We start from the raw sequence: 18,876 nt of genomic DNA, 5'->3' as shown, positions 1-18,876 counted from the left end.
AAATTGGCTACCTGGAGCTTTCTTCTTTCCAGCCATTAGGATTGTGTCGTGAGTGAAAGAAAAACTTTATTTTTAGCCCCGTTAAAACATGTAAATTACATTTTCAAAAAATAATATTTTTGTTTTAAATATTTCTTTAAATGCCATTTGAATTAATTTTAAATATATAATTTTAAAAATTTATTTAAAGCGTAGATTATTTTTTATATGATCCTCATTCATACTTACGGGGGTTCTGTACATACGGAATCTCCATAAGCATGAATGGGGATTCCCTTCTTTGATTGGTTAGGTCTGCCACATGATCCCGGGACGCTTGTGCCCCTGTGCCCCTGGGATATGTGGGCCTCTACACAGGCCTACTCGCAGAGGCCCAGGAGCGCAAGTGTCCGAACTTTCGTGACCATCAGGTAAGTTCGTAGATTTTTTTCAGGTCGGAGGCATCCGCTTGCGGGAAATCTCGACAGCAAATTTAGCCCCAATTAGATTTGCATCTCCATTTTTTTAAGTGAATTTTGTGAATTGTTGTCTTCTATGATCCATTACTTCCTTCATTTATGCAAAGACCATGCTTTAAATTATTAAAGTACTTCATTTTACAAATCCAAGTTCTCGTTATAGTCCAGAATTTTCAGTAATTATTTGGCATAACTCAATAATAAAACAATACAATTATTTACAGAAACACTAGTCACAATAATTATTACATTGCACATACTGTCATTACTATTTAATAACATTCTCTCGGAATTAATCTTTACTTTCATAGGCTATTTTACGTTGCCACTATGTTTTTGTCAGTTTCATCTTTAAACATCACTATTATTTTCTTTTGTGTTTTTCTTTTAGTCACTGTTTAGCCTTTTCATTAAAGTATGCAGATACCTCAACACCTCTCTGAGAACTTTCATATTCATACTTTAAATCTTACCCTAGCCTCTTTTATTTTACATGTTTCCAGTCATTGTATATCATGGTTTCCTAAAGACATTGCTGAATTGTTGGGCCCAAGTTTCGACAGGAGCTGCTTCTATTTTTTTGGAGCAACTAGTTTTTTTTTGGGAGTATCTTAAAAATCGCAATTCTCCACATTTAGTTTGCTCCAGTTTCAGTGAGTTAGTTCAGTTTCTTTTTAGTTCAGTTTTTTTTTCCAAAAGAGGGCGTTACCAGTCACTTATGCCTGTTTTGGCCATTTAAGCAAATTTAGAGAGTGAAAAGTTACTCCAAACTAACTTAGGCCAGCGTATGTGTCCACTCAGAAAAACCTTGCCGACACTTTAGAAATCAGGCGCAGGTAGCCAGAAATGGGGGGGGGGAGGGGGGGGCGGGAGGCAGGGGAAGGAAGTTAGATGACCTTGCAAAGCACTAAACACCTTCACAACAACTAATATAGATTTTGTACTGTAACTTTTGCATAATTTTTCACATTCCACAGTATAAAGCTTCATAAAATATGCACTTTTTAATTTTATATCAGAAATTTAATTTTGATGATGCTGTCTGCCCTTCTTACTGCTCTTATCAGCAGACAGTCTAAGGACAACTTTTCTAATTCAAGCAGCTTGTTCTTTTTCTAAATCATTTAAAAAAACTCCCCTCCTTCCCGCCCGATCAAAAGTCTCCCCGCACCAACCTGTTTCTTGTAGCCCTCAGAGCGGATTGAGTCTTGAACTCGATTTATAAAGTCCAAAAGGGATATTGTCTTTAGGCATTAATGCTTTGAAATTTCTTGACATAGATGTGATCAGTGACACAAACCAGTAGCTTCATTCCCCCCAGTATCGTGTCTCGAAGAATTCTGCCGCAAACATGCTGTATGACTCCTGGTGCTGATCTGGTGGCCCAGACTCGAGCCGCGCACCCCCTGGGCTCCTCCAGCTCCTGCTCCCCCAGGCTCCCTGGCAAGCTTCCCTCAGCACACACTCCACCAACTGAATGGGAGGGGCAGCACTGGCAGCAGAGGATGCAGGCAATGGGGGTGCGAGAGGCTACAACAATGAACGGGAGTCTAAGCGGCAGGCCACTTGGCCCGGGATAGGGGTGGCGAACATCGCGTCATCCCTTCGGCCAGGGATAGGGTCGCCCGGAGCCAGGACGCACTGGGAGGGCCAGGAGCTACTGCACACGCGCGCAGCTGCCGGCACTCTTTTCGGCACAGGGCTGTAGCTCCGCCCCCTGCTGGTTCTGCTGCGCTGCACCGAGTCCCAAGAAGGCCTGATCAGCGTGGAGAATACCACGGGAAAGATTAAGCGCGCTTGTTGTTCGAGAAAATCGGCGGACCTCATAGAGGTGCGCCGTTCTAAGGGTCGGTGGAAACTAAAGCCCAATATCTCTAACTTCAGAGATTGTCTTTCCCCAAATGTTTCAAAATAAATATATAAACTATGCCTCATGTGTCCATCAATGTGATAACAATCCGTGGTAAAGTAATTGGTTAACATATTACAAACCTTAGTCCCTCTTAGTAAGAGGTGAAGGTCATGCCCACTGAGGATTCCATGATTATTTATATACTCAGGTAAAACAACATTACGTTCATTGTGAAATGTACCATGGATCTCAGCATATTTTCTGACAATATCCAGGAACGATATTTTATCCTGTAAAAATCAGGAAGCATAATTAAAAAGTAGAACATTCCTTACGTTGGCCAATGTGGTCAAAACTTTCAAACAAGTTTCATTAATATAACTTTATTAAATTGCACCAGCCTTTTAGAAGGTATGCATAACTTGAAAATGATTTTGCGGTGGCTTAAAATGGTTTTTAATTTGTTTAATTTTCAAGAAATGTCACTATGTAACATAAACTTCCTAATAAGATATAATATATTCAGAAAGATGGTAAAGTTGTTTGAACATGGTTTTAGAAGTACACTTGTAAAAAATAATGTTTAACATAGGTACTAAAATTCTTGAAGGAGGTAACTAAGCTGCAAAATGAGTAGATACAGGATAGAAACATAGAAAATAGGTGCAGGAATAGGCCATTTGGCCCTTCGAGCCTGTACCAACATTCAATATCATGGCTGATCATCACCTCAGTACCCCTTTCCTGCTTTCTCTCCATACCCCCTTGATCCCTTTAGCCATAAGGGCCATATCTAACTCCCTCTTGAATATATCCAACGAACTGGCATCAACAACTCTCTGCAGTAGAGAATTCCACAGGTTAACAACTCTCTGAGTGAAGAAGTTTCTCCTCATCTCGGTCCTAAATGGCTTACCCCTTATCCTTAGACTGTGTCCCCTGGTTCTGGACTTCCCCAACATCGGGAACATTCTTCCTGCATCTAACCTGTCCAGTCCTGTCAGTATTTTATATGTTTCTATGAGATCCCCTCTCATTTTTACCTGGATCTTCAGAAGGCATTTCACAAAGTTCACTCAAATGATACTGTCAGAAAAAGGTTCGGGCACATGGAATAGATCACAGATTTTCCAAATAGTTTGAGAATACATTTTACAACAGAAGTTAGTAAGTAGTAAGAAGTGGAAAATACTGTGCTTGGTAATGCAATAACTGAGGCATTCCACAGGGATCTGTTTCAAGTCCATTACTGTTCACATGATTTGTGGATGATATGGCGCAGGATACTAGTAGTATCATAAAATTTACTGATAACTTGTGAGCAATTAATAAATAGAAAGGAGATCGATAGTGTTCAGAGATTTATAGATCATTTAACATGGGATAAAAATGTTAGAGGAGGGGAGAGGGTCTCAAATGGAATTTAATCTCTCAAATGATTTTTAAAAAAAAAGGAAAAGTAAAAATGTCTAACTTGAAAGGGTCCTATTTTTTTAGTTGGCTATTGGAACTATGGGACTGGAAAAATCCCAACTCTAAGGGATACATCAAGTACTCCCTTTAAAGGGTACAAACTACGAGATATTCAGAGAGGGGTATAATATGGAAGGGTCCCATTTTAAGACCAACTGGTGGAATTCAGAATTCAACAAGCATCTCTCATTAAAGGGTGAAACCATTACAATTTCAGGAAGTGCTGGGTTATGCAAGCTAGTTTTGATTGAAACAAACTACCAGAGAAAGACTAAAGTAAATCAAAATATTAAGACCAGGGAAACCAAAACAAAATTTCCATGCAGTGTCCATTAGTGTTCAGTGAGCCAGTAGATGCTGTACCATGGTATTTAAGGGTCATCTAGACACAGATCAGAGCTCAAAATATGGCCAAGTAGTTGGAGCTAGAAAATGGATTGAAGGTTATATCATCAATAATCTGTTGAATCACATGGGAAGTTTTGCAATGGCATCGCTGTAATTTCTGTGCTCCAATGTCAACATCAAACATTCCCAATTTAGATGTAGCATGGTTAAACAATTCCTTATCCTGCCTCAACAACATCTCTCAGCTCCAATCTCAGAATAGCACTCCCCACCCTCCGCCACACCATCTCCCACACCCGTCTCCCTGCAAACTTTGATTCAGATTGCCAAATACTGCAGAACTAGATTCAATATGTGCAAATTAATTTCACTTAGGACCTTTAGAGCTAGTGGAAAGAGGAGACTTTCATCCCATCAGTTTGCGATGGATTCTGAACTCAAATCCCAGAGGAGAAATCCCAATGCCTAACCGTCTGCACCAATGAGACACCGATCTGGGAACAATTCTACAAGCTTGTTTGCAATTGCTAGATAGGAAATAATTCATCTGCTAGATACTTGTAGTCTCTTCCAATCCTATTTCTTTTTTTCCCCCAATTCTATTTTCTTTCTTAAGCCCATTTAGCATTTGGGCTAGGCAACAATATAATCTTCAGGATAAAAAATATAATGAAAATATGTCAACAGCTTAAGAGATAAAAGAAGACAGCACATACCTTCCAATAGTCTGCCAGTTTACCGTAAACCAGAGCTTTGTTAGTTCTTGGGATTTTATTAGGAAGAGTGATGTTATTACTGTTAAAATGCTGCTCCACCACAAAGCCCAAAAAACTATTATCAGGTGTATGGGCTGCAAATACATTGGAAAATACATTATAAATTAAACAGTCTTGAGTGTACTTAATAACACACCTTTTGCTTAACTTATAAGACAGATCATTTCAAAAGATTGACAAATGCCCTTATATATATGAACTAATGTCATCTGTCTGCTTGAGGTGTGGAAATGTGATAGCTACATTGTTATGAATCACATTTGTTGCAATAAGCCTATATTTAGTTTTGAAGAAAATAGACCATGAGTATCGTTAAGCTAAACTGAAGTTCTTCACTTCTACTTTCATTTCCATTCAGCCTGTGACAAAAGCTTAACCGCTGTTTATTAGAGTAAATCATTATAATCCTGCTCCTGTTGCTTTTGTGTTCCATAAACTTTAGAAAGTGCTTGAAGGAGAGGCAGCGAATGAAAGAGTGAGACACCTCATGTTGGTGTGTGTGTGTGGCGTGTGTGCAGCGGGTGCATGCGTGTGTGGTGTCTATCCATGGAGGGTGTAGAGAAATGAAAGAAAAAGGAAAACTTGCATTTATATAGCGGCTTTCACGACCAATGAAGAATTTCTTTTTTGTAGTGAAGTCACTGTAGTAATTATCTGGTCATTATCACATTGCTGTTTGTGGGAGCTTGTTGAGCACAATTTGGCTGCCATGCTTCCTATATTACAACAGTGACTACACTTCAAAAATTACTTAATTGGCTGCAAAGCGCTTTGCGACGTCCGGTGATCGTGAAAAGCGTTATATAAATGCAAGTCTTTCTTTCTTAATGTCCCCAGCTTCCACTGTGGCAATTTATTTTGAAGTCATTTTCAGGATCTATTTTACCCATACAGTTTACTTATGGGTAAAATAGATCTTATAAACCCAATAAGGTCACTTCTCAATCACCTCTATTCAAGGCTGAAAATCCCAAGTGTCTCCTTTCTTTCCTCATAATCCTCAGACCGTTGACAGAAGGCATCAGCTTCATGGCTGTTCTCTGAAATGCGTTCAGCACTTGAGTGTCTCCTTTGGGTCCTAATGACCAAAACTGGACATAGTACTACACAGTTTGAGTATGTCCTCCCGATTTGGCTATATAGTTCCACATTCTGTTTGTTTTCTAGATTGCTGCGCTGTAGTGATCGACTATGCCGAGCGTTGAGTCCACTAACATCCCTAGATCTCTCTCAACTTTTATCCTTGGCTATTTCAACACCATTCATGTTCAGACAAATCACAGAAGGATGTTGTTCCACTACCTCTAAACCTGGGCTCGGTCTCTATCTCAAAATAAAACATGTATTAATAATTGAAACTTTTTTTTTTTGCTTTTATCATGCACCATTTGATGTTGAAATGGATCCAAATCCCAGATGCATATTATAAGCAAGCAAAATTATATACAAAAATATTCATACAAGTGGATTTTAAAGTAATTTTTATGCATAATATGCATCAATTACATTATAAAATTAATCTTTAAAACAGGTGTTATAAATAAAAATGTTTGCAGATATAGCAAAGTGAGCATTATATACAGTTGCACATTAGTTGTCGTGCATTACATATGCAAAATTACAGTAAAACATATGGTTCACTCAATATATAACTTGTGTATATATAACATAAGTGTACTCCCTGTACACTCAATGTACAGTTACATAAAACTACTAGATGTACTTTCACACTGTATACACTGTGCTTGTACCGTGCTGTACCCTCACTCAGGAGTTGTAATAAATGGACTACGGTCACCACAGTTCAAGTACAATACCTTAAGCTCATGGAGTCATTACTAGAGTGCTTATAGACATAACAACTGGCAACGAGATTACAAATTTCCACGTGAAAATGGCTAACCTTGGCACGTTTCAACAATTCGCCGATGGGGAAGATTGGGAGACCTTTGTGGAAAGGCTCGAACACTTCTCTATTGCGAACGACCTGGCGGGAGACGACCCGGCCTCGCTAGCTGATAAGCGCAGAGCTATCCTGATCACCAGTTGTGGGCCCAACGTCTATGGCCTCCTCAGGGACTTGCTAGCCCCAGCGAAGACAACAACCAAAACATATGAGGAGCTCGTAAAACTGATACAGAAACAACTCAAACCTAAGCGGATGACTCACCCCCAGGACTCTAACCCGGCAAGTACTGTGAAACGACTGCCGCCTTTCAGAGGCAGGGCTGCCTCAGGGGAGAGAGAGAACACAACCCCGAGTCCCGCAATCCTGAGTCTGCCACATGGGGCCAACCGGCTAACCCCATGCTCGCGCTGTGGAGGAAATCACAGGGCCCACTAGTGCCATTATAAAGACTATACATGCAAAGGCTGTAACACGAAGGGCCATCTCCAGCGAATGTGCAAGAGAAATCATACTCAACGAGTCGATGAAGAGTTCCGAGTCGATGAAGAGTTTGCCGATCATCCGGACTCCAGCAACGAAGAGAGAGTCCATGAGGCAGCTCAGCCCTACGATGAGGTGTACAGAGTGTTTACCTGCACCACCGTGGGTTCCCCGTTGAAAATGGAAGTTGACATCAACGGTGTTCCAGTCACGATGGAGGTCGACACAGGGGCGAGCCAGTCACTGATGAATCAGGCGGCCTTTGAGAAACTCTGGGACAATCCAATTGAATGACCTAAAATGATCCCAACCCAAGTGAAGCTGCTCACCTATACAACACTATTAGGAAGATGATGGATGAAAAAGATCCGTTGGAGCAGGGAAAATCTCTAACCTCCAGCGATCAACATCCTCCGCGGCCCCGAAGTCGGATCCAGCACAGCACCTGAAAAACTAGCCTCTCAACTCGACTGAATGGAGACGACCCAGACCGCTCAACCCAACTGCAAGATGATCCAGTCAGAACGACCTGACCTCACCTTCCAGTCTCCAGTGGCAGGACTCTGGAGGAAGAAAATCGGCGCAGAAGGCAACTTCCCTGTTTCCGTGGCAGAACTTGGGAAGAAAAGGATCACCGCAGCCTACCTCATGGAAAGAAGATGGCGCCCGAACCACAAGGTGAAGTGCCTGAAGTAAAGATGGCGGTGGCCAGACCACGAGGGGCAGCGTTGAGGGAGCAACACGTGATACCGAACAGCAAACTGGATTGGGGTAAAGATTGCAAGGCCCTCTTAAAGGAAACCGGCAACCCATCACAATTAAAGAGACAGTTCCACTCTTTATACAGTGATGCTGGTGATACAGATGTAAGAGATGTAACTGACAAATTCAAATTTGTAAATGTAACTACTAACCATGATAAGTCGGGTGATTGCGGTCAGAACCAATGTATTGTGAGAGAAAATGAAGTAATGATGTGCAATGCCGGGATCTACATACATGTCGACAAAACCAAGGGCAACCTCCCATCGGAAGCACCCAGGTCCAGCGGGCTACCCGATCATGTAGCCTGCGCCTCCGGGACCAATGTGATGCCCCAGGGAGCGTGGCCATACACAAAGGGAGCATTCCAGCTGCAGGGCCAGCGATCAGCGGACGGCAAAGGCACCACTACCGGTACCCTGCCCCTGATCGGCTCTACCTCTCTGGCCACCAGGGCCAGTACCTACCGGGAGCAAGAGACTAGCACCCCCCCAGCTCTCCCAATGGGACCTGGGATGACCAGGCTCCTACTATCGCTGAAGGGCAGCAAAGAGGCACCGCAGCCCTCAAAGAAGGACAGGGAGGCCACACACTCCTGTGGCTCTGCCCACCACGAGGCAACGGCAAAGGCCCCGAGACTCAGCCAGGTGAACGATCAAAGCCCACCCAGCTGGCAGGGAGCGCAGCCCCACCATCAGACAAACTGGACACAGTCCGGTCACTCAAAATAGCGTCCTCACCCACCTGCACCTACACAACTCAGGGGCAAGACTGTGATACCACGTATGTACCTTACCTGAAAAATGTACTTGTTCCACTACTGCAAAACCCAAACAGTGATGTAATTAATCCCATGTTTTTTTTGTTCTTTCTTTCTATGCACAGGCAGGTGTTGAGCCACACAAATGGTCCATGTATGGGGGGGGGGGGGGGGGAATTGGATCTATGTAGCCATGGACACACATGGATCACACCCAGAACCCATTCAACCCCCACTGCAACCTCAAACCGTCCACTGCTGACCATTTCTCAATGTTGTGGCAATAAGGACTTGGGGGTCAACAGGGAGAGAGCCAAGCCAAAGCATAGACAAGGTGCAAGGGCTTTGGGCACAAGTCTAGGGTCAGAGCATACAATGCAAAGGCCAGTGGCACAAGACTTAGGGGAGAGTGATGTTGTTTATGTATAACATAAGTATACTCCCTGTACACTCAATGTACAGTTACATAAGACTACTGGATGTACCTTCACACTGTATACACTGTGCTTGTACCACCAGAGGATGCAACCTAGGGATCACCTGTACACAACAGGTAACCAGGTATAAAAGGGAGCTCACCATGCTGTACCCTCACTCAGGAGCTGTAATAAATGGACTAAGGTCACCACCATTCAAGTACAATACCTTGCCTTGTGGAGTCATTACTGGAGTGCTTACAGATATAACAAGAACCCTAGAGTAAGTTATATGTAATTTACTTACGGAACATGTTGTAAAACTGCTTAGGAATTAGATTGAGTTTTCCCCAAGGGGAGCCATGGTTTTTTTTCTTGGCATATTCAGCATGGTTAAATTCTGGCTCAGTTCCAAAAGAATCAAGAACCCTCAACAAGCATCTAAGAAAGAATGTTGGAAATGTGAAAAAAAATGGCATGACATTGGAATTTACATTTACATATCGGCAAGATGAATCTGTTCTTTCGGATTCAGATGACTTATTCGTCAGTTTTAAAGTAAACACAATAATCTAATTCTGGTGTAGTCTAGCCAGTTTCAAATTCTTATCGACTTCCTTCTATTTGTTGAACACAAGCTGTAAACAAAACTGTTTCAAATTGCTTCCATCAAGAACACCATTGTTACGTAAAAACAGATCATAGAATTATAGGGGCCAAGTTTCGGCCTGAGTTGCTCCTGTTTTTTTGGAGCAACTGGTTTAGAATGGAGTATCTTAGAAATTTGAATTCTCGCCATTTAGTTTGCTCCAGTTCTAGTCAGTTAGAACAGTTTCACTTTGGAACAGAATTTTTTTTTCCAAAAGGGGCGTGTCCGGCCACTTACGCCTGTTTTCAAAGTTTCGGCAGTGAAAACTTACTCCAAACTAACTTCGAATGGAGTAAGTGAAGATTTTTGTACGTTCGAAAAAACCTTGTCTACACTTTAGAAAATCAGGCGTAGGTTACAAATTAGGCATAGGGAATGGGGAGGGGGGGGGGGGAAGTTTAAAGGGAAGTTTACAAACATTAAACACTTCAGTTTTACAAATAAAGAGCCATCATCAATAATAAATGATAAATACATCAATAAATCAACCAATAAATCAATCAAAAAAAATTAATTAACATTTTTTTTTAAAAACAATAAATAAAACATTTTCTACTTACCGACTGCAGCACCGGGAGTCCTCCAACAGTGTGCTGGGATGGCCCCCCCAGTGTGTGTGTCTCTATCTCTGTCTGTCAGTGTGTGTGTCTCTATCTCTGTCTGTCAGTGTGTGTGTTTCTGACAGCGAGGGGAGGGGGAGAAGGGAGAGAGGAGGGAGGGAGGGAGAGAGGAGGGAGGAAGGGAGGGAAGGAGAGAGGAGGGAGGGAGGGAAAAAGAGAGGAGGGAGGGAGGGAAAGAGAGAGGAGGGAGGGAGGGAAAGAGAGAGGAGGGAGGGAGGGAAAGAGAGAGGAGGGAGGGAGGGAAAGAGAGAGGAGGGAGGGAGGGAAAGAGAGAGGGAGGGAGGGGGGGGGGAAGGGAGAGGAGGAGGCTGAACGGCCGGGCCCAAGACCTCGGGCTGGATTTACAGGTAGGTGGCATTGGGTCTCGGGGGGGGGGGGGGGGGGGGGGGAAGAGAAAGAGTTGCGGGGGGGGGGGGGGGGGGGAGAAAGAGTCACAGAGGTCCGGGGGGGGAGGGGGAAAGAGTGTGTCGCTGAGGGCGGGGGGGGGGGGGGGGGGGGGGGGGGAGAGATCGGGTCGGGTTGGAGGAGCCTTATGCTCGCAGCCCCAGTGAGGCCATTTGGCCAGGGCTAGGGGATGCGTGCTTCGAGCCCCTCCCACAGTTTTGGGCGCCTGGAGCTACTGCACATGCGCGCCCACTGTAGCGCGCATGTGCAGAGGTCCCGACACTGTTTTCAGCACAGGGACCTGGCTCCGCCCCCTACAGCTCGTGCTACGCCGCGCCCAGCTCCAGAGGGCCTGCAGGGAGCCAGAGAATAGGTAAGTTTTTTTTTAGGCGCACTTTGTGGCGCGAAAAACGGGCGTCCAGGTCCGGGCTGTGCCGTTTTAGGCGCGGCCCAAAACTTGGGCCCATAGAATGGTTACAGCACAGGAGGCTGCCATTTGGCCCGTCGAGCCCGTGCTGGTTTTCTGCAACAGCACTTCAAGCTAGTCCCACTCGCTCGCCCTTTCCCCGTAGCCCTGCAATTTTTTTTCTCTTCAGGTTTTTATCCAATTACCTTTTAAAAACCACAATTGAGTCATCCTCCACCACCCTTGGTGCGGTGGAGCCAAAAGTTCCAGCCCAAAAAAAAAACTCGGTCATTCTGCGCATGCACAATTTCCCCCCCCCAGCCCACCACTTCTGGTCTGCTGTCCGATCGCAAACGTTAATGCAGGGCATGGCTGCACGCATGCGCAGTACACCTGGGGCTCAATCAGCCATTTTATTATTCGATTTTGATGATGGAGGAGGACAGCAGACAGCGTGCTAGATGATTTTTACAAGAGGCAAACAAAGCTCTTGGTGGGGGCTGTGGAGAGGAAATAGCAGGAACTACCCAGGAGGGGTGGATCTAGACCCCTGCCAGCCATTTTTAACAGAATCTCGAGAGAGATTGCTGAGGAAGTCAGACACAGTGGCCTGAAGTGGGAAGCAGTGCCGGGAAAAGTTTAATGATCTTTGTAGGGTTGTTAGAGTACAATTTTAATTCATGCACTCCTTTATTACTTAAACTACAAATCTGACACACTATTTGTTCTCATGCTGTTACCGTCTCTCAGCACTCTGTGGGTTGCCTCCTGAAATGCATGACACATAGGTAGGCTTAGTGTGGCATCCTATTTGCCATGAATGACCTTTACACATTATTAAGATTGCTTTCTGAGATCTCAAGATGTTTCCACACTTCGATGTCCTCCTGATGAACCACGTGCAACTTCCAAGGCCATTAAACAAAGGACATTCAGACAGTGTGGTACAAGTGCTTTGGTGGCTGTGTGTGCCACAAGAGCAGATAGACCCTCTGGTAACCATTCCCATTTTAATCTTTGCAGGCAAAGAAGTCCCATAACCACCACGAACAGGTGCGGACTGGCGGCGGTCCGCTTCAGACCCTGCCATTTATAGACCTGGAGGAACGAGTGGCAGGCCTCATCGGCATCTCAGGTTGGGCAACTGCCATTGGTGCATACTGAGGGCAAGTCCTGCACACTCCCTGGGCTGGGTTGGGGCAATGTGATGCAGTATCTGTGGACGAGGGTTGGGGCAATGTGATGCAGTGTCTTTGGACTAGATATAATGGAGTAGCGACGGTCCTTCAAATGAGCCTATGTTATGTGACCTTCCTTATGTCACACTTCCCCCATCCCTGCTGCTAACCACTCGTCTGTTGCTTTCTACTTCCAGATGACCACTCAGAGGCACCGCATCCCTCGGATCAACCCTCCACATCAGGCCATCATGTGGAAGAGGAGGAGGAAGAAGAGGAAGATGAGTTGACAGAGCAGCCGACTACGGGGGCGGGGGCAGATGCGCTCTACACCTCTTTTGCTATCGACAAACACCTCATCCGAGGATGATCTAACATTCCCGGGCTTTGTGATCTCGGAGGCTCCTGGAACTAGTGGCATGCAGCAACGGAGTTCTGGGGTCGAATCCCGCATGCCATCTCTCCGGAGGGTGAGTCGGCAAAGTCGGTCTGCTAACAGATCGGCAGATGCAGAACTGGACATGGTGGGAATGTCCAGGGAGAGCATCCAGCTAACCTGTCAGCTCCTTGATGTCCTGGGTAGGATTTCCACGACCATCAAGAATCTCGCAGTGACCATTACGGGGGTAGGGTCGCAGATTGTCGGTGCGAGCTGTGAAACCATCACTGCTCACACGAGGCTGCACACTGGAGTTCCGGAGAATGTGGCGAGCAGCCTTTCCAAGTTCCCCAGTGAGCCACCCAGACCCACACCACCTGTGACTGGCGACGCCGATGAAGAGACTCGCCAGTCAGAAGCCAGGCCTTCTACGTCACAAGCTCGTCCAGTATCTCCCCAGGAGGCGTCTCCATTGTCTCTCCTCGAACACAGCAATGCTCTGACAAAGTTGCTGCACGCCATCGTGGTATTACTTTGGGTATGAGGAGCAGACAAGGGAGGGCAATAAGGGTAAGGGTGGGGGGGAAAGCTGGTGGTAAAAGACTGTGGGGCAGGGGTGTTGATTAGAATGTTGTTGCTCTTATTTTTTAAATCACAATTTAATCACAATTTGTGTTACTTTATTAAAGTTTCAATGTTTTCAAATTATGTTAACAAAGTTACAAAAGTTTACAATGTTTCATAAATTCCTTTGTTGACCGTAACCATTCCTGTGTAATGTCTCATTTGCAGAATAAGAGGGGGAATAGTCAACATGGTGGGATAAAGTGGATAGGCAACGGTCAAACATTCACTCTTCAAGCAAAGCGTTCAATTATGAGCTGCTTTTGCAGCGCCGAAATTTCCACGATGCTTCCCCTGTGGTTGTAGTTGGGATAGTGGTGGCATAGGTTCCTCACCAGGCTCCTCTTCCCGCTCCCTCTCTCCTGAGGGGTTTCTGCAATCCCCATTGGCAAATCCTGTCCCCTCATGGTGGCTAAGTTGTGTAGCATGCAGCACACCACAATGAACTCAGAGATTTGCTGAGGGGAGTATTGCAGGCAGCCTCCAGAGTGGTCCAGGCATTGGAAGCGCTGCTTGAGCACTCCAATTGTCTGTTTGACGATGTTGCATATGGCTGCATGGCTCTCATTATAGTGATGCTCTGCTTCTGTCTGAGGGTTCGCGAGGGGGGGCTATAAGCCAGGTGGCGAGACCATAACCTTTGGCCTTGTGGTTGACGCTGAAACAGGCCTGAGACAGTGCTCTCATGCAAGATGAAAACATCATGGATGCTCCCTGAATATTGGGCATTGACTGCCATGAAGCTCTGAGTAAGGTTGCAGGCGATCTGTATGTTCATGGAGTGGAATCCCTTTCGGTTTTGGTAAACCTCTATTCTGTAATGGTGCTCGTAGGGCGATGTGCGTACAAGTCAAGGGCACCCTGAACCTTGGGGAAACCAGCAAATCATCCAAAACCTACAGCCCTCTCATTTTGGGCCTCCTTAGTCATTGGGAAGTTTATGAAGTCCATCCTGTGTGCGTACAGTGCAGTAGTCATCCTGGCGAATGCAGCAATGTGTAGCATGCTGCAAGATGGAGCACATGTCCCCCGCTGATGCCTAAAAGGAGCCGGAGGCATGGAAGGCAAGTGACGCAGTCACCTTCACCTCGACGGGCAGTGCCGTCCTGGTGCCACTGGTAGGCTGTAGGTCTGCCTTTATGAGCTGGCATATCTCTGTCAGCCTTCTTTTCGGAAGCGCAGCCTTCTAACGCGCTGTGCCTCAGAGAGCTGCAGGTATGAGCGATGTTCCCTGTAAAGTCCCTGTAAGGCCTCCTCCCATTATGTCTGCGACCTCTTTGATTACATTGAAAATGATCAATAAGCCTTCTTGGAGCTTGATGCCGTATAAATATAGCAGCCAGGAATAATGGCTGACATAGTATAGCCCCCATCTTTTAAAATGTCCTTAAAACAACCTATAAACCCACAAACTTCACAATGTAAAGTATGCAGTAACGCAGCGTTCTTCTCCCAATGCTTTTAATCACTCAGAACTTTCTCCTCCGTTTCCAAGATGGCGCCATTAGCGCCTGGTGCGCCCGGGGTGTGACTGCTTTTTTCTAGCGGGTTCCTGGGTGGACGCTAAATCGGGCGATATGTTCGAAAGTTCCGCCCAGGGCGCTAATGCATGACGAGCTACCTCATCCAAACGGTGAAAACAGCAGGCAAGCGTTAAGTTTTAGCGCCGCCGCAAAGTTATTGCCTAAAGTTCCACCCGGCCGCAAAATCTTGTGTGCCTCGTTTCACACCAAAAAAATTATTTTTGCGCCCCGCCCAGGTACTAAACGGGGTGCAAATTAGTCGAAAATCCAGCCCATCATTGTTTACATCAACGTTTCCATGACTTATGTCAATCTATAGTGCCAAACTAACCCTTACTTTGTTATACTGGGTGGAGGCCACTTCACTGGCCAAATCACTGAGAACTAAGTCTGATGAAAGATCATTGACCTGAAACATTAACTCTGTTTCCCTGTCACAGATACTGTCTGACCTGCTCAGAGTTTGCCAGCATTTTCTGTTTTTATTTCAATTTTTCGGCATCTGCAGTGTTTTGCTTCCACTAAAATTGAACCCAGCCACTGTCAGGCTTCCACTCAACTCATGTGGATGGCTAATAAACTGAAGGCACTGCCAGAAATAAGACTCCCAACCCAACTAATATATGCAAAGATTGTGCAGACTAGATCAGGAGTTAGTACATTGTAACTAGAATTGGTATAGGGAGCTCAACTGCACAATTTTCTATCATAAAATGAACAGAAGCATAAAGATGGAGTACAGTCTCACTGATAGTGGGTGAAGGATGCTCCTAGTACAGTTCGGAGTTGTTTTAATCCAACAATGTCAATGTATATGAGGTCCAGTAGCTTTGGTCCTCTGATTGGACATCCATCTTTATTCCCAGTCAGGTTGCTCAAGTACCTAATACAAATTAAGTAAAATTAGTCTTACAATAGTCAGGTTGAAGATGTTAAACACTGTACAATGTGAATGAATTTGCAGGTGTGGCATACATTTGCAACATCTTTATTATTCAATGTACTTTAGATCTTGACCTTTCCCATTATGTGCCAGTTTATCAGAACCCACTTTACATTCCCCAGTCAACATGACCAGTTGGTTAACCTGCTAGCAGGTCTCTGCCATTTCCACTCTCAAGCTGAAGTTCTAAGAAGTGTGCAACAGATGCAGTGAGTTACCCAGCGTGTGAAGAGGAGCTCAGCCTTCTCAGCACATACTCAACAAGATACAAAAGATTGAGATTTCACTGGTTTGAAACAGCTTCCTGCCTCCTGTGTCATTGCACATTAGAGGAACAATGTGCTGTGCGACAAAAACTTAAAAAAATATAATTATGCAAATGACTAAGAAAAAGGTTTTGGAGGAGGAGACAAGAATACATTTCATAAGCATATGGAAAAATGTGTTTTATAATGTAAGTAATTGAGAACAGAATTTTTGGAAAACAGATACTTAATCTTAAGTAAGTTTTGTTAACTGGTATTTAAATCATACAATATTATGGAGGCCCAAGACCTTTCACCATCATTGAGCTATTTATTATACCTTATCCTGTGTCAGTCATATAATATATTCTTCAGTAAATTTGCTGTATTGCAGTGATCTACTATCTGTTGCTCAGTTTAGATTACTGCAAGACTGCGATAGTCATCAGAAGCCACACTCCAGCTTCTGGACTATCTGCCATGGGAGATTTATCGGTAGCAGAAAGTATGAGAGAGCTGTAGTCCAACAAAGGGGTTTAATTCTCTTACATAATTTCTGTTGTGAAACAAAATAGTAGTTAACTAGAAAAGTGTTGACCAAAATAGAACTTCTCTTCTAAATGTCAAGCAGCTTTTGGCCTTGGAAAAGAAGAAACCAAACCATCTTGCGATTTAGGCATTGTTCAATCAATCTTCTTGACTCTTATTAACATAACATGCTATCTTGCTGAAAGTTCCCGCAAGCACAGTTACAACTTTCTAAAATGTGGTGTACTTGATTGACACTTTAGAAAGAGATATATGTAACTAAATGGTTCCGCCACCTGAAGTGAGATTATTATTTGGGGGTGTTTAAGGTTGCAGTAAAAAAATAAAAAAATAAAGTTTTGTATAAAAAGATAACCTGGCTCCGAATCAGTTGAAATAATTGGAACTGCTGAGACACACCTTATGGTTGATACAAAAGGATTGATCACCAAGAAAACTTTCACAACAGAGTCACATCAAAGAGAAAGACAATAGATAAAGGGAGTGTCAATCTCTTTGTGAGCTCTATTCAAAGATTGTCATAGGCAGTCCTTGGAATTGAGGAAGACTTATTTCCACTCTAAAAATGAGTCCTTAGGTGACTGAACAGTCCAATACGAGAACCACAGACCCTGTCACAGGTGGGACAGATAGTCGTTGAGGGAAGGGGTGGGTGGGACAGATTTGCCACACGCTCTTTCCACTGCCTGCGCTTCATTTTTGCATGCTCTCGGTGATGAGACTGGAGGTGCTCAGCGCCCTCCCGGATGCACTTCTTCCATTTAGGGCAGTCTTTGGCCAGGGACTGCCAGGTGTCGGTGGGGATGTTGCACTTTATCAGGGAGGCTTTGAGGGTGTCCTTGTAATTGTTTCCTCTGCCCACCTTTGGCTCGCTTGCCATGAAGGAGTTCAGAGTAGAGCGCTTGCCTCGTGTCTAGCATGCGAACAATGTGGCCTGCCCAGCAGAGTTGATCGAGTGTGGTCAGTGCTTCAATGTTGGCCTGGTTGAGGACGCTAACGTTGATGCATCTGTCCTCCCAGGGGATTGGTAGGATCTTGCGGAGACATCGTTGGTGGTATTTCTCCAGCGACTTGAGGTGTCTACTGTATATTGTCCATGTCTCTGAGCTGTACAGGAGAGTGGGTATTACTACAGCCCTGTGGACCATGAGCTTGGTGGTGGATTTGAGGGCCTGGTCTTCAAACACTCTTCCTCAGGCGGCTGAAGGCTGCACTGGCGCACTGGCGGCGGTGTTCAATCTTGTCGTCAAATGTTTGCTCTTGTTGATAAGAGGCTCCCGAGGTGTGGGAAATGGTCCACGTTGTCCAGGGCCGTGCTGTGGATCTTGATGATTCGGGTGGGGGAGGGGGGAAGTGGTGGGAATGTTGTGCGGCAAGGACAGGCTGGTGGAGGACCTTTGTCTTGCAGATGTTTAGCGTAAGAGCCATGTTTTCGTACGCCTCAGTAAATACGTTGACTATGACTTCTATGACTTGGAGTTCAGCCTCTGTATGTGCGCAGATGCAGGTATTGTCTGCGTACTGTAGCTCGACAACAGACGTTGGTGTGGTCTTGGGCCTGGCCCAGAGTCGATGAAGGTTGAACAGGTTCCCACTGGCTCTGTAGTTTAGTTCCACTCCAATGGGAAGCGTGTTGACTGAGGTGGAGCATGGCAGCGAGGAAGATTGAGAAGAGGTTTGGCCCCTGTTTGACCCCGGTCCGGACATGGATTGGGTCTGTAATGGATCCGTTGGTAAGGATCATGGCCTGCATGTCGTCGTGGAGCAGGCGGAGGATGGTGACGAACTTGAGGACGACGTTCCATAGGCCCTCGCGGTTGACAGTGTCAAAAGCCTTTGCAATGTTGAAGGCAGCAATGTATAAGGGCTGGTGCTATTCCCTGCATTTTTCCTGCAGCTGTCGCGTTGTAAAAATCATGTCCGTTGTGCCCCGTAGGGGATGAAATGCGCACTGTGACTCCGGAAGGAGCTCCTCAGCCACAGGGAGAAGACAGCTGAGGAGGACTCTAGCGACAACTTTCCCAGTGGCTGATAGGGAGATTCCCCTGTAGTTGCCGCAGTCGGACTTGTCCCCTTTTTTAAAGATGATCACGATTACTGCATCTCTGAGATCGCCCGGCATGATCTCCTCCCTCCAAATGA

General features: G+C 45.1%; 1 protein-coding gene across 5 annotated transcripts in view; it reads right to left on the bottom strand.

Annotated features, from left to right (window-relative positions):
* Positions 1 to 18,876, bottom strand: part of LOC139264450 (alpha-1,6-mannosylglycoprotein 6-beta-N-acetylglucosaminyltransferase A-like) — a 157,382-nt gene that overhangs the window by 52,636 nt on the left and 85,870 nt on the right. For all 5 annotated transcript variants that reach the window (XM_070880948.1, XM_070880951.1, XM_070880949.1 and 2 more), the window contains 4 exons: positions 15,746 to 15,880; positions 9,542 to 9,675; positions 4,848 to 4,981; positions 2,451 to 2,600 (listed from right to left, as the gene is read on the bottom strand). In XM_070880948.1, the coding sequence (XP_070737049.1) occupies positions 2,451 to 2,600; positions 4,848 to 4,981; positions 9,542 to 9,675; positions 15,746 to 15,880 (553 nt within the window). The remainder of the gene's footprint in view (positions 1 to 2,450; positions 2,601 to 4,847; positions 4,982 to 9,541; positions 9,676 to 15,745; positions 15,881 to 18,876) is intronic.

The sequence above is a fragment of the Pristiophorus japonicus genome, chromosome 5, assembly GCF_044704955.1.
Source record: "Pristiophorus japonicus isolate sPriJap1 chromosome 5, sPriJap1.hap1, whole genome shotgun sequence".
In the NCBI taxonomy this organism is placed as follows: domain Eukaryota; kingdom Metazoa; phylum Chordata; class Chondrichthyes; family Pristiophoridae; genus Pristiophorus; species Pristiophorus japonicus.
The sequence above is the reverse complement of the archived record's forward strand: the minus strand, read 5'-3'. Positions and strand labels throughout refer to the sequence as shown.